The following is a 13,690-nucleotide window of genomic DNA, read 5'->3' as shown; positions in this document are numbered from 1 at the left end:
GCAGCAAGTCGCAGCCCCATGATGGTTATTTGGTTCTCAACAACGCCATTGAGTCTTACCAGGGAGCGTGGCAATTCTGCCTTGACACTGCGATCATTGTAACCCTTTATCATTATAGCTGCCTTTTGAGTGAGTTTGCGAAAAGCAACAATCCTCTGTAATTTTGTTTGATTTTCCACTTAGGCAGCATTCTTAAAGTAAAATAAAGAAAATTCATAATATTTATCGCGGCCGTAGCAAGTATTTTCCTAGCCTTTGGCCAAAACAAAACACTCACACACGGACACACAACACAGCAGAGTCCTGAGCCATCACCTCGCCTCTTCTCCCAATTGCCTCCTTGTTGTCAGGGAGAAACTCAGTGTAAACTTGGAGCCAGAGAGCCTCTGCTTGGAGCAGTGTGTAGAGTTAACACCAAATTGTTCTGCTGGGGAACATTCTTTAGCCTTGGTCTGATCACTTATTTTCACCCGAGTATACCTGAACAGATCCTCCCTGTGAAATGATAGTTTATCAAAATACATCTTACCAGGGGGGCATCCCTTAAAAAAACACAGGGTCACCGAACAGCGTTCAGAAAACGGAGACAGGCTGCTGAGTTGAGATAGCCAGAGAACGTTCAGAACCCGAGAAGCTGAGAGTTTCAGAGACTTGATGAATTTCTCTGGCCACAGGATGCCAGCATTGAACCACGCTTCATTTGATAGCATTCCTGGGATGAAAAGAAAATGTGCTCTTAAGGGAATACTCGGATGTGCAGAGAGCTTTTTTCGCCCATCTGTGATGGAGTGCTTAATTCATCTGGATCGATTTATTTATAGAAACACAAGCTTCTCACCCAAGGAAGAGGGGACAGATACCCCACTGACATACTCAAATTCATGGGGAGGCTGGAGCCGGCAAACCCCAGCCAGGGCTCCCCGCAGCCGTTTTCCTCGGCCGCCTCTGTTTATCCGTCCAACCCCATCACAGCTGGGAGTGCGTGGGGTGACTGGAAGTTGGTCCCTCTGGCTCCGGGCGAGTTGTGGAGGACAGCTGTATTTAAACAAAATCTTTAGTGATAAAGAATCATACTGGGCAGCACCACAGAATGACTGTTGTCCATCGTGGACAGATTTTGCAAAACCAGAATTCTAAAAGCATGTTCTGCATACAGTGTGTCGTGATCAGTTTGTTTATGATGCTCCACTGAAAGCTGCCGCAGGCATTTGACAGACTCTTCACGAAGACTGAGGTGCGCTGTTTTACACGAGTTAAGCTTGCCTGCATTTCTTACCAAACCATCTTCACTGTAAGGGGTCAAATGGGGCCATGCACGTGAAAAGGTTTTGAAGGCTTTTCCAAAAAAAAAAGAAAAACGTAGACACTGCGGTTATGATTTCTGGGGAAGCTTGGTTTTGTGCTAATGTTTCATAGGCTTATTCCATTTTGGCTGTAGTTCCCACGCTTGTACCAGGTATGACTGGATAAATCAGATTTTGCAAGGGCAGTAGTTGTTTCAATGGATTTCCAAAACAACGACTGAACATGGAAGACAAAGCTAAAAATATTTCCATTGCTATTTGGTCTTATAGCTTACATAACTAAAAACACCAAATGCAGACTCAATGGCTCGACTTTATTTAAAGAAATATTGTCAGGGGGCTGATTATTCCCAAAGCCAAAGGCCCTATATGGGTAGGGATGTAGTTGGAGACCACATGCTCTGCAGCTTTTTGGGGCAAGCAGGAAGCTTCCTCAGAGGCTTACTTGGGTCCACTGAGCACCGCTCTGTGACCCCCATGGCTGTAGATGACCTGGTGGGAAAAGTTGGTAGGACTCCAAAAGCCACTCAGAGCCCAAATCAGTCACTCTGCTCAAACCTCCATCATGATGAAAATTATTTAAATCTCGAGATCCCAAGAGAGGGCATAAGAAAGCCACACGAGGGACCGTCCACAGGGCTGACTGAGCGTGGAGGTATTACTGGGTGTGTGGAACGAGGAGAGAGGTTCTTTGGCCCCAAAAGTGCTACTGAATAGGAGATCCAAATGGAGCTTTCAGGAAGGAGAATGCCACACGAGCGAAGCAACAGGATCTCTTAAGTTGTTCTCCCTTTGTCTGGAACCCATGCAGTGTTGTGACATGGGTCAGTAAGATGTCTAAGAAAGCTGAGGGCTGCAGAATTACAGAGGCACACTTTTGGAAAAGGCTTTCATTTGGGGCATGGAGGAGTAGATGCTGCATTAAAAAAAAAAAAATCTCCGTAGACAACTGCATAAATAGTCACACACACGCGTGCGCACGCGCACACACTCAAGAACGGCCGTCGTTACGGAGACTAGTTCGAGTAGCGACTGCAGGACTTCTCCGGAGAGGAAGGGCTGCAGAGCATGTCACCTTAACCCCACCGCTTTGCATTTGACCATGGCAGAATTGTTGTTATTTAAAGCTATCAGTTAGTCCTAGCTCCATCTCTGCCTGCAAAAGACACATCACCCTTACTATTGACTGATATCTACTTTTCCACAGTCTATTTTTCTAGGATAATTCTATCATTTCCCTTTTCTGTAAACATGAACTTCAATTGCTCTTGAGCACTCCCTTGTGCTCCATGTACATCTCAATGTCAAGAGCGGGCTGGGACAGAATAGAATTCATTCGAGAAACGTTTACATAGAGTTTTATCATTTGCCAGAATGATGCTGGGCCCTTTGTAGTGAATGTATATTATAAAGATCAGTGTGCTGAGGAAAACAACTTGGGAACACTGTTAGAAAATAAAGGATGAAAAAACGTGCCTTTTTTAGTGGCATTAAATATTGCTGGGAAGGGACTCTTACAGGTGACAAGTCATAAAAGAGGAGAAAGATGGCCTGTCTGGATGAGAGATGATGTGGCTCTGAAAACCATCAAGACAATAGGCACCAGGGGCTTCAGGACCAGTAACAGTTTGAAGAGGTTTTGTGGAGACCAATTACAGAGATAAGAGGTGGACAAGAGCTAATATCTCAGGAAAGTGGAGTCACAGGGTTCTAAGACTGTCGAGATAAAATGACTGTAGAAATCAGCTAGCCCAGTGACCCCTGCACTTTAGTGTCTATCAGAATCACAGATTTATGGGCCCTACCTTCAGTTTCTGATTCAGTAGGTCTAGGATGAGGCTTCAAAGTTGTATTTCTGATATCTCAGATGATTCTAATGTTGCTGGCCTGGGGATTATACTTTGAGAACCACTGATCTAGTCCAAGACCCTCATTCGTCTTTATTTATTAATTAATTTTTAAATTAAGAAAAAACGGACCTATAACATCATGTAAGTTTAAGGTGTAGGAAGTGTTGATTTTGATATATTTATATATTGCATTAGATAAAACACAGTAGCATTAGCTAGCACCTTTACAATGTCTTTATCATGGTAAACATCTTTTATCATTTGTTGTTGTTGAGAACAGTTAAGTTATAGTCTCTTGACAACTTTTATAATACAGTATTGTTGACAATAATCTCCAGAACTTATATATTTACTAGTTGTACGTTTGTACCCTTAAACAACATCTCTTTAATTTCCCCACCCTCCAGCCCATGGTAAGCACTCTCTGCTTTCACAAGTTCAGTTTTTTTAGATTCCACATATAAGTGATATCATACAGTATTGTCTTTATCTGTCTAACTTATGTCACTTAGCATATGTCTTACAAGTTCACCCATGTTGTTGCAAATGCAGGATTTCCTTTTTTCTCATGGCTGAATAATATTCCAGTTGTGATATATATACCACATCTTCTTTATCCATTCATCTGTTGATGGACACTTAAGTTATTTCCTTATCTTGGCTACTGTGAATAATGCTGCAGTGAACATGGGTGTACAGACATCCCTTTGAGATACTGATTTGAATTCCTTTGAGTACATACCCAGGAGCGGAATTGCTGGATCGTACCTACCATAGTTCAATTTTCAATTTTTTGAGGAACCGCCATACTGTTTTGCACACTGGCTATACTGATTTACATTCCCGTTAACAGTGTATAAGGGTTCCTTTTCCTCTACATCCTCACCATTTGTTATCTCTTTTTGATAAAAGCCATCCTTTTGCTAAGGTGAAGGTGATATTGTGATTTTGATTTTCATTTCCATGATGATTAGTGATGTTGAACACCTTTGCATAATACCTCTTGGCCATTTGTATACCTTCTTTGGAAAAATATCTATTCAGGTCCTATGCCAATTTTTAAATTGGATTATTTTCTTTTTTGCTATCGAGTTGTGAGTTCTTTTTATATTTTGGAGAGTAGTCCCTTATCAGATGTATAGTTTGCAGATGTTTTCTCCCATTCTGTAGGTTGTCTTTTCATTTTATTGATTGAGCTCCTTAGGTTAATGCAATTACACTTATTTATTTTAGTTTCTGTTGCCTGTGCTTCTGGTGGCTTATCCAAGATATCATTGCCTAGACCAATATCAAGGATCTTTTCCCCTATGTTTTCTTCTAGGAGTTTTATAGTTTCAGATCTTGCATTTAAATCTTTGATCCGTTTCAAGTTAATTTTTGTGATTGGCATGAGGTAGGGGTTCAGTTTCATTCTTTTGCATATGGATATCTAGTTGTCCCAAATACCATTTATGGAGGAAACTGTCCTTTCTCTATGGTGTGTTCTTGGCACCCTTGTCAAAAATTAGTTGACCATATATGTGGGAGTTTACCTCTGTGCTCTCCATTCTGTTCCACTGATCTGTATGCCTGTTTTTATGATAATACCATACTGGGTTTTTTTTTAAGATTTATTTATTTATTTTTGGCTGCATTGGGTCTTAGTTGCGGCACGCAGTCTCTTCATTGTTGTGCACAGGCTTCTCTCTAGTTGTGGCGTACAGGTTTTCTCTTCTCTAGTTGTGGCACGCAGACTCCAGAGCGCATGGGCTCTGTAGTTTGCAGCACTCGGGCTCTCTCCTTGAGGCGCGCGAGCTCAGTAGTTGGGGGCGTGTGGGCTTAGTTGCCCCACTGCACGTGGGATCTTAGCTCCCTGACCAGAGATCGAACCCACGTCCCCTGCATCGTAAGGTGGATTCTTTACCACTGGACCGCCAGGGAAGTCCCCATAATGTTTTGATTGCTATAACTTTATAATATAGCTTGAAATCAGGTATTACAGTACCTCCAGCTCCGTCCTTCTCCCTTAGGATTACTTTGTGGCTCTAAATAAATTTTAGAATAGTTTGTTTCTATTTCTGTGAAAAATGTCAGTGGAATTGTGATCAGGATTGCATTGAATCTGTAGATCACTTTGGGTCATATGAACATTTTCACAATATTACTTCTTTCAGTCTAGGAACATGAGGTATCTTTCCATTTGTTTGTGTCTTCTTCAGTTTCTTTCCTGAAAGTCTTATAGCTTTTAGTGTATAGGTCTTTCACCTCCTTGGTTAAATTTATTCCTAGGTATTTTAATTTGTTTGATGCTATTGTCAATGAGATTGCTTTCTAATTTCTTTTTCAGATAATTCATTGTTAATATATAGTAATACAACTGATTTCTGTGTGTCAATTTTGTATCCTGCAATTTTACTGAATTTTTTTATTATTTCTAACAGTTTTTTAGGGGTCTTTGGGATTTTCTATATAAGATCATGTCATCTGTGAACAGAGATCATTTTACTTCTTCCTTTTTTTTTTCTTTTTTTGCGGTACGCGGGCCTCTCACTGCTGTGGCCTCTCCCGTTGCGGAGCACAGGCTCCGGACGCGCAGGCTCAGCGGCCATGGCTCACGGGCCCAGCCGCTCCGCAGCATGTGGGATCTTCCCAGACCGGGGCGCGAACCCGTGTCCCCTGCATCGGCAGGCAGACTCTCTACCACTGCGCCACCAGGGAAGCCCTTCCTTTTTGATATGGATACATTTTACTTATTTTTCTGCCTAATTGCTCTGGCTTAGTACCATGTTGAATGCATCCTTGCGTTCCAGAGATAAAACCCACTTGATCATGGTGAGTGATCCGTTTAACGTGTTGTTGAATTTGGGTGGCTAAAATTTTGTTGAGAATTTTTGCATCTGTATTCATCAGGGATATTGGTCAGTAATATTCTTTTCTTAGAGTGTCTTTGTCTGGACTTAGTATCAGGGTAATGCTGGCCTCATAAAATGAGTTTGGAAGTGTTCCCTCTTCTTCATACTTTCATATCTTTACATGCTACTGATTAGCATATTTTGGTTTCAGCTTAAAGAACTCCTTTTAGCATTTCTTGCAGGGCAGGTCTAATGACTACAAATTCCTTTAGCTGTTGTCGACCTGGGAAAGTCTTTCTCTCTCCTTCATTTCCATGTGACAGCTTTTCTGGGTGAAGTATTCTTGGTGGTAGTTTTTTTCCTCTGAGCGTTTTGAATATATCATCCCATTCTCTCCTGGTCTGTAAGATTTCTGCTGAGACGTTTGCCGATAGCCTTATCAAGATTCCCTCATATGTGATGATTCTTTTATGTCCTGCTGCTTTCAAGATTCCCTTTTTGTCTTTGATTTTTGAGAGCTTGACTATAATGTCTCAGTGAAGTGAATGTCTCAGTGAAGACCTCTTTGGGTTGAATCGGTTTGGAGATCTTTGAGCTTCTTGTACCTTGATGGCTGTATCTCTCCCCAGATTTGAAAGTTTTCGGCCATTATATGTTTAAATAAGTTTTATGTCTCTTTCTCCTTCTCTTCTCCTTCTGGGACTCCCATAATATGGATAATTTTTCTTTTGATCATGTTCCACAGTTCGTGCAGGCTTTCTTCTTTTTTATTCTAATTTCTTTATTCTCCTCTGAGTGGAAAATACCAAGAGGTCTGTCTTGAAGCTCCAGGATTCTTTCTTGTGCCTGATTGAGCCTATGCGTCAAAGCTATTACCTTTTTCATTTCATTCATTGTATTCTTCTCCAAATTTTCTGATTTTTTTTAATGGGTCCTATTTCTTCGTTGAATTTCTCATTTTGTTCATATACTATTCCAGAGTTCATTGATCTGTCTGTGTTCTCTCACATATCCCTCAGCTTCCTTGAAATCATTATGTTGAATTCTTTCTCAGATCAGTCACAGATCTTTATTTCCTTAGGGACAGTTAATGGAGGGGTATTGCATTCCTTTGGTGATGTCATGTTTCCTTGCTTTTTCATGTTTCTGATGGGTTTGTGTTGATATCTGTGCATTTGAGAATGATGTCACCTCTTCCAGTCTTTTCAGACTGGCTTCAGGAGGGAAAGACTTTCACCTGGAGGTGGCTGTTAGCGCACCTGCTGACTGGGATGCAGTGTCTTTGGTTTCCGAGAAGGCACAGCGATGTAGTCTCTGTGCCACTCCACTGGTTGAGGCTGAAATTGGCCAGACTGTGGGGTTCTTATATGGCTAAGGCTGCAGAGGACCTATAGGTGGCAGGTAGGGCTATTGGTATCCTCAGAGGCTAAGGCTGCTGACATCTTCCCGCGCTCCTCTACTTTTTCGCTCTTGGAAGGCGCCTCTGTTTGAGGACACCCCTCCTGGTGCCTGGTCTGATGTGCTGACACCCAGAGTTCTCAGAGCAGCATTGGAACTGAGGTCCGGGGATCAGGCGCACGTGGAACTACCACAGTGCTAGGGTCCTGGAGCACAGCCACACTGTGTCTAGGGCATGGACATGTGCAGATATCCTGTGGAACTGGTACTTGGGTCTCAAGGGCTCACTACTGTGACTTGTGCTGGTGAAAGGGAATATGGCAGTGACGAGGGCCCTGGGATGACAAGGTGCGGTGGTGGCTTGGGCAGAAAAGGCAGAGTGCAGTGGTAGCACAGCCTGGGAATGGCAGGTCAAAGTCTGACCTCTGCCTCCACCCCTCCCACCGCCCGCTGGGAGCGCTCACAGGATAGCAATAGTACAACTCCGGTAGTTGTTAAAGCTGTGTGTTGGGACTCAGGGAACTGGGCACAGGGTAGTGGCAGCAAGCCCTTGGCAATGACAGTTCAGAGCCGTAACCTGGGATGGGGGGTGAAGTTCAGGGCAGTGGTAGCCTGGACCCAGCCTCCGTGGGTCAGAGTCCTGACCTGAAATCTGAGGGGCGGGGCTCAGGGCAGTGGTAGCACCGCTGGCAAAGACGGCTCAAGAGCCTCCATCTGGGATGGAGGCGGAGCTCAGGGTAGAGGCAGCCCAGTCCCAGCAATGGAGGGTCTCAGCCTTGACCAGACCTGCCATGGGGGTGGGACTCAGGATAGTGGCTTTGCCCTTAGCAATGATGAGTCAGAGCCAGGACCTGGGACCTGGGAGGCAGTAAGAACTCATCTCAGCAATGACACTTCAAAGTCTTGACCTGGGCTGGGGCAGGGGGGTGAGGCACAGGGCAACAGACAATTCGGGCAGCCAAAGCATGACTTGGGACCCAGGAGGCACGGCTCAGGTCAGGGAGATTGCCTTGGTAATGGTGGAGCAAGGCCCCAACCTGGGGCTGGGGTGGGCAAAGAGCCATGGCAGCTCTGGTGTCCTCTGTGGAGAGGTGCTGTGGTACCCAACGTGTGAGAGGCGGGCACAGCAACAACTGGGACCCCTGAGGGCAGGTCTCACCTCAGCAACACCTCCAGCCTCTGGGAGTAGATCCAGAAGAGGGGGGTACTACAGGCTGCTTCACCAGCTAGGGTCAGCGTCACTGAAGACTGAGAGACTCTTGTACCCAAAGCTGCAGACATCCACAGTGGGCGAGGCTTGCTGTGGTCCTTCTGCTCTCCTTCTCCCCATGCGGCGACCTTCCTGAGAGGATTCCTCCTGGTGCCCAGCAGCTCCCGACTGGGGGATGGGGTGATGGGGACAAAATGCTTCCTTTGCTTTTGTCTGTGGCCATCCTTGATTTTTGAGCTCTGCCAGGTTTTTTGCTGCTGCTTCTTTGTTGTCTAGAGCTTTCCCTGAGCTGTTTTCTTCCATCTGTAACTGTTTATTGTTCTTGGTTTTCTTTTCTGTTTGCTTGTTTTAGGGGGTGGGGGACCTCCCGGCCCTCTGTCTTGCTGACATCACTCCCAAGTCCCCCCCATTCTATAGAGGAGGCAAATGAGGCCCTAGGAGATAAAATGTTTTGCTCAATAATACACTACAAGTTTGAGACTGGAAATTATATTCTGATTCTTCTGATTTTGCTGAGGAGTTGGATGTACTCTCATAGGTGCAAAAACAACAAACCAATTTAAACTCAATATGAAGTATATTTTTGAACATTTATTTATATCTTGGTCCTATTGTCTCAAAATATTTTCAGCCTCCTGGTTCGGGAATAAAAGTCCTTATTTGAACGCAAAATACTAATGTATTTTTTTTTAATACATTTTATTTTTTTATTTTTATTTTCGGCTGCATTGAGTCTTCGTTGTTGCATGCAGGCTTTCTCTAGTTGTGGCGAGCGGGGGCTGCTCTTCGTTGCGGTGCGCGGGCTTCTCATTGCGGTGGCTTCTCTTGTTGCAGAGCGCAGGCTCTAGGCATGCAGGCTTTAGTAGTTGCAGTACGTGGGCTCAGTAGCTGTGGCTCGTGGGCTCTAGAGGGCAGGCTCAGTAGTTGTGGCACACAGGCTTAGTTGCTTCGCAGCATGTGGGATCTTCTCGGACCAGGGCTCGAACGCGTGTCCCCTGCATTGGCAGGCGGATTCTTAACCACTGCACCACCAGGGAAGCCCCGGTATTAATGTATTCTTGCTGAGAGGCCATCATGGGAAGTTACAGAGGTGACTAATAAATTAATTGAGCATGATAGGATTCTAATGAAATAAGTAATTCTTGAAAGTGCTCTATGAGATAGGCGGTTGTGAGTTTTCAATATTCAATCCCAAATAATTTGCATTTTGCTGTTTTTATGCATTTCTGATTTCTGTGCATTTTAAATTTCTCTTCTTTATTTCTTTGTAGACATTACAACCAGAACATTACAAATAATACTGGAAGTCGTACCAGAAGAAGATTGTCATAAATTATAAATCAATACATTTGAAGTCCTGGCAATTTATCCTTGGCTTTGTTTCTGCCCAAAGGGCTGAAACAAAAAATGGATCTTCTAAGAAATTTAGTTATTACTCCATGTGGTTATAGAACGCTGATATGCAATTATACCATAAGTTCACATGATCATTGAGTCCCTGATACCTACCTGTTGAGGTTAGGAAAAACGACTACAGAATGGAAATTACTTTAGTGGTCTTCCTCTATAACATATCTTATGGCTAAGAACCTTCAGACTGAAAACTGAGATGTTTTCTTTAATATGGGTTTTGTAAAAACAATTTTTATATACTATAGATAACTGTACTGTGAAAATTGTTTTCTACTCTTCTGGGGAAAACAAAAAAGTGTATGTCATCATTATGGACAGAGGAAAGAAAGAAATTTATTTTACATTGGCATTGCATTGCTTCCCACAGATATCAACTTAGATATCATACATGTTTTAATGGATTATACCCAGAGCATTTTGAAAAAGAAAAAAAACTTAGGGGTATGCCTAATTGTGATGAATACATTAAAGAAGAGTTTCTAGGGGCTATTGTTTATGAGGCAAATCCAGGAATTATGTTTAAGTAAAAAAAATGCTTGAGAATTTATTATGTTAGGATTTTTTTCACTCATTATCAGGAAACTCCGTAGTTACGTGCCATTTGTTTTCATGGCAGCCTAATTGATCAGGAAAGGATGTAACGCCTGTCTTAGAGCAAAACAAAAGTCAGTTTGGTATTAAATCCTCTTAAGCATGATCATGTGTTTCACTAATAATTTACTCTTTGATAAATACATCTAAATATGTGCATTTTTAAATCTTCAAGTTACAATATCAACAGGAGACGGAAATCACCAAGAAAGAAAATGCCCAAAATACTATGCCCAACTCTATAGTTCTACATACATTGTTAGTGTTTCTGAACATTTTTTAAAAATCTCATAGCTGTTTTTACATGGTGATGAATTTTGACAGTTTTACGTTTTCTTTATACATTTTATATTGTTAAAATATCTCTTTGGACAAAACTGTCCAGATCAATTAGGAAAAGACATATATTTACATAAAAATTAAGGAAGAAATGTCACTGCTAAATAAGATTTACAACTGATGTTTCTAAGAATGTTTCCATTTCTCTCTCTAGGCTTTATCAGTAATTTCCAGACAAAGTAAAAGAGATAACTGATAAATTCACTGAAAGAAACTGTACATGAAATGTATATATTCAGACAGGTATTTACTATGCTGGGTTTAGAAAATACTGTGGAATTTTCAAATAAGAATAATATAATGATGAAATTTGTTAACCATTATTTACTTAAGTCTCAGAGTAAATAGTCATGGCCAGAATTTTTTCATTCTGTAATTTTTGTCCATTTGAAAAGAAGAATTTTTGGAAGAATTACACTGATTCAAATCATTAAGAGCAGATATATAGAGTTCATAGACAGTTGATCAAAGTAGAAATGATGATAATTTGAGGCAATTTCAATTAATTAATATTCAATTCGTTAATTTCAATTTCAAAATTTAATTCAGTTAATTAAATTTCATTCAATTAAATTTCAATTTAATATCTATCTGAGATTGAAATTTTGTCAGCCAAACGTAGTGTTTGGGTCTTTAAGTGAATTTATAAAAATTCCTTCCTTTTTCTCTTACCATGGATTTTCAGAATTTGATCTGTAGTCTGTACAGCTTATATCCATTTGTCTACATCTGTCCCCACTAAATTGTTGCTATCGGTGAAAACAGATTTCCTTTATATTCTTGTTTACAGTCTAGGCCCATGTAATCTAAACCAGCAAACTCTCCTGGAATTGTTTTTTCCCCCTAATGAAAAAAAAATGGTAAAGTCTCATGGAGAAGTTTGTATAGTTACTGATTAATTCCTGAGGTTAATGTGGGAGATAGGTCTCCTGATTTTAGTTATTTTAGTTTTAGTTCTAATTTCTCTTTATGTCATTATACAAGCTAACTAGATTACATATTCATTATTATTTTCATCATTTTAAAAAATGATTTTTGCATTGTTAAATTTCTAATGCCATTGTAGTACCATTTTAACCAGATGGAAAGTCAGTCAGTAATTTTTTTTTTTTTTTGCGGTACGTGGGCCTCTCACTGTTGCGGCCTCTCCCGTTGCGGAGCACAGGCTCCGGACGCGCAGGCTCAGCGGCCATGGCTCACGGGCCCAGCCGCTCCACGGCATGTGGGATCTTCCCGGACCGGGGCGCGAACCCACGTCCCCTGCGCCGGCAGGCGGACTCTCAACCACTGCGCCACCAGGGAAGCCCAGTAATTTTTTTTTAAAGCGATGAGGATTAAGTTGTATTTCTACTTATCCTTAGGATACATCATGACAAGATACAGGGCTTCTGTAATCATTCAATAGTCGTAACATTTATTTGGAATGGTATTATGTCAAGCAGATTCTAGTTTGAAAACTCTCTTACTTTTATATGTACATATTTTTTTATGCTAAGTAATTTTTTCTCATATATTTAGGAAAATTTTTTCTCATATATATTTTTCTCATATATCGAACTGTTAGATGTGATACATTTGTACCAGTGTGCATATTCAAATGTTTAAATACATTTTATCAGTTTATTGTAACACAAAAAAGGAAAAGTAGCCAATATAGTTTACGACGGCTAATACACTATTTTCAAATGTTCCGCTCTTTTGGTACCTAGATTCTCAAGTATTTAAATATGAATTCAGTAGATCTAGTAAAGACCTCCAAAGCTAAAACAATTTGCTAGGAGAAATGGAGTGATTCTCCTTAATAATTATGAATACTTCAGTAAACGTTTTTGACCCCTTTTAAAAAGTATTAGACTAGTTTTCTGAGATTTTTCTAAGATTGAATGAAGAAAACTGACTATTATAACTGGTGTCTTGGTCAGCTAGGAGTAGACCCTCTTCTTATCTTTCTTTAGGAGATTAAAGATTTGCCCTAGAAAAGATGGCTGACTCCAGCGCCAAACATAAACGTTAGATGTGCGTATGCACACATTTGCATACGTGCTTATACCGTATCTCCCCTGCCTCTGCTGGCAGAAAAATAGGACAGATTATTAAATGACATTTCCAATTCACGGCAGTTTCTCTAACACTAAGATATGCAAGTTGAAACAAGTTTCTACATTGTTTTATGTGTCTGGTACAGTTGTTTCCCCAGTTGCTGTTTGATATATCATCAGATGGTTAACATGAGTATAATTACATAGCTCAATAGAATTCTATGTTGAACTGAATCAGTCTTCAGGAAACTTATTATCTCTATTTGAGATGAATGTAATGCTAACTGAGAAAGGGAGCATCTTTGACCTATAGCTGATTTCTTATAATTGAGGAGTGGGTTATGAAAAGATGGAAAACTAAAGGTCAGAGTAGCAGGAAATGAAAGGTAGTATGTGATTGGAGGGAACGATATTTTGATCTAACTTATTATGCAATATAATCAGAGAAATATTAAAAATTAACTGTCTGCTGTACACAGGGACTTTGATTATGCCCTTGTGAATCCCCTAAAAGCTAATGAAATGTAAGCTTCAGTGCCCCTTACTTAGACATGCCCTTTCCTAGGTCCTGTACCTAATTTTTCATTAGGAATTTTGTATTACGTTTCTTGAAGGTTAGCAAAATTATATATACTTCTGGCCCTAAAAAAATCTGCATCTGTCCCTGTGAGAAAGGTCAAAGTACTCCCATTACTTTATCTATTAGAAATAAGCA

The 13,690-nt window shown here is 41.0% G+C and overlaps 1 protein-coding gene across 1 annotated transcript in view; it reads left to right on the top strand.

Moving 5' to 3' along the window:
* The window catches only part of SLC7A11 (solute carrier family 7 member 11), an 86,806-nt gene extending 76,718 nt beyond the window's left edge, over positions 1 to 10,088 (top strand). Inside the window, exon 12 of the mRNA XM_060147448.1 lies at positions 9,865 to 10,088. Coding sequence (XP_060003431.1) covers positions 9,865 to 9,932 — 68 coding nt within the window. The 3' untranslated portion in view covers positions 9,933 to 10,088. The remainder of the gene's footprint in view (positions 1 to 9,864) is intronic.
* The last annotated feature ends 3,602 nt before the right edge of the window (positions 10,089 to 13,690 follow it).

This window comes from Lagenorhynchus albirostris, chromosome 4 (assembly GCF_949774975.1).
Source record: "Lagenorhynchus albirostris chromosome 4, mLagAlb1.1, whole genome shotgun sequence".
Lineage (NCBI taxonomy): Eukaryota > Metazoa > Chordata > Mammalia > Artiodactyla > Delphinidae > Lagenorhynchus > Lagenorhynchus albirostris.
The sequence above is the reverse complement of the archived record's forward strand: the minus strand, read 5'-3'. Positions and strand labels throughout refer to the sequence as shown.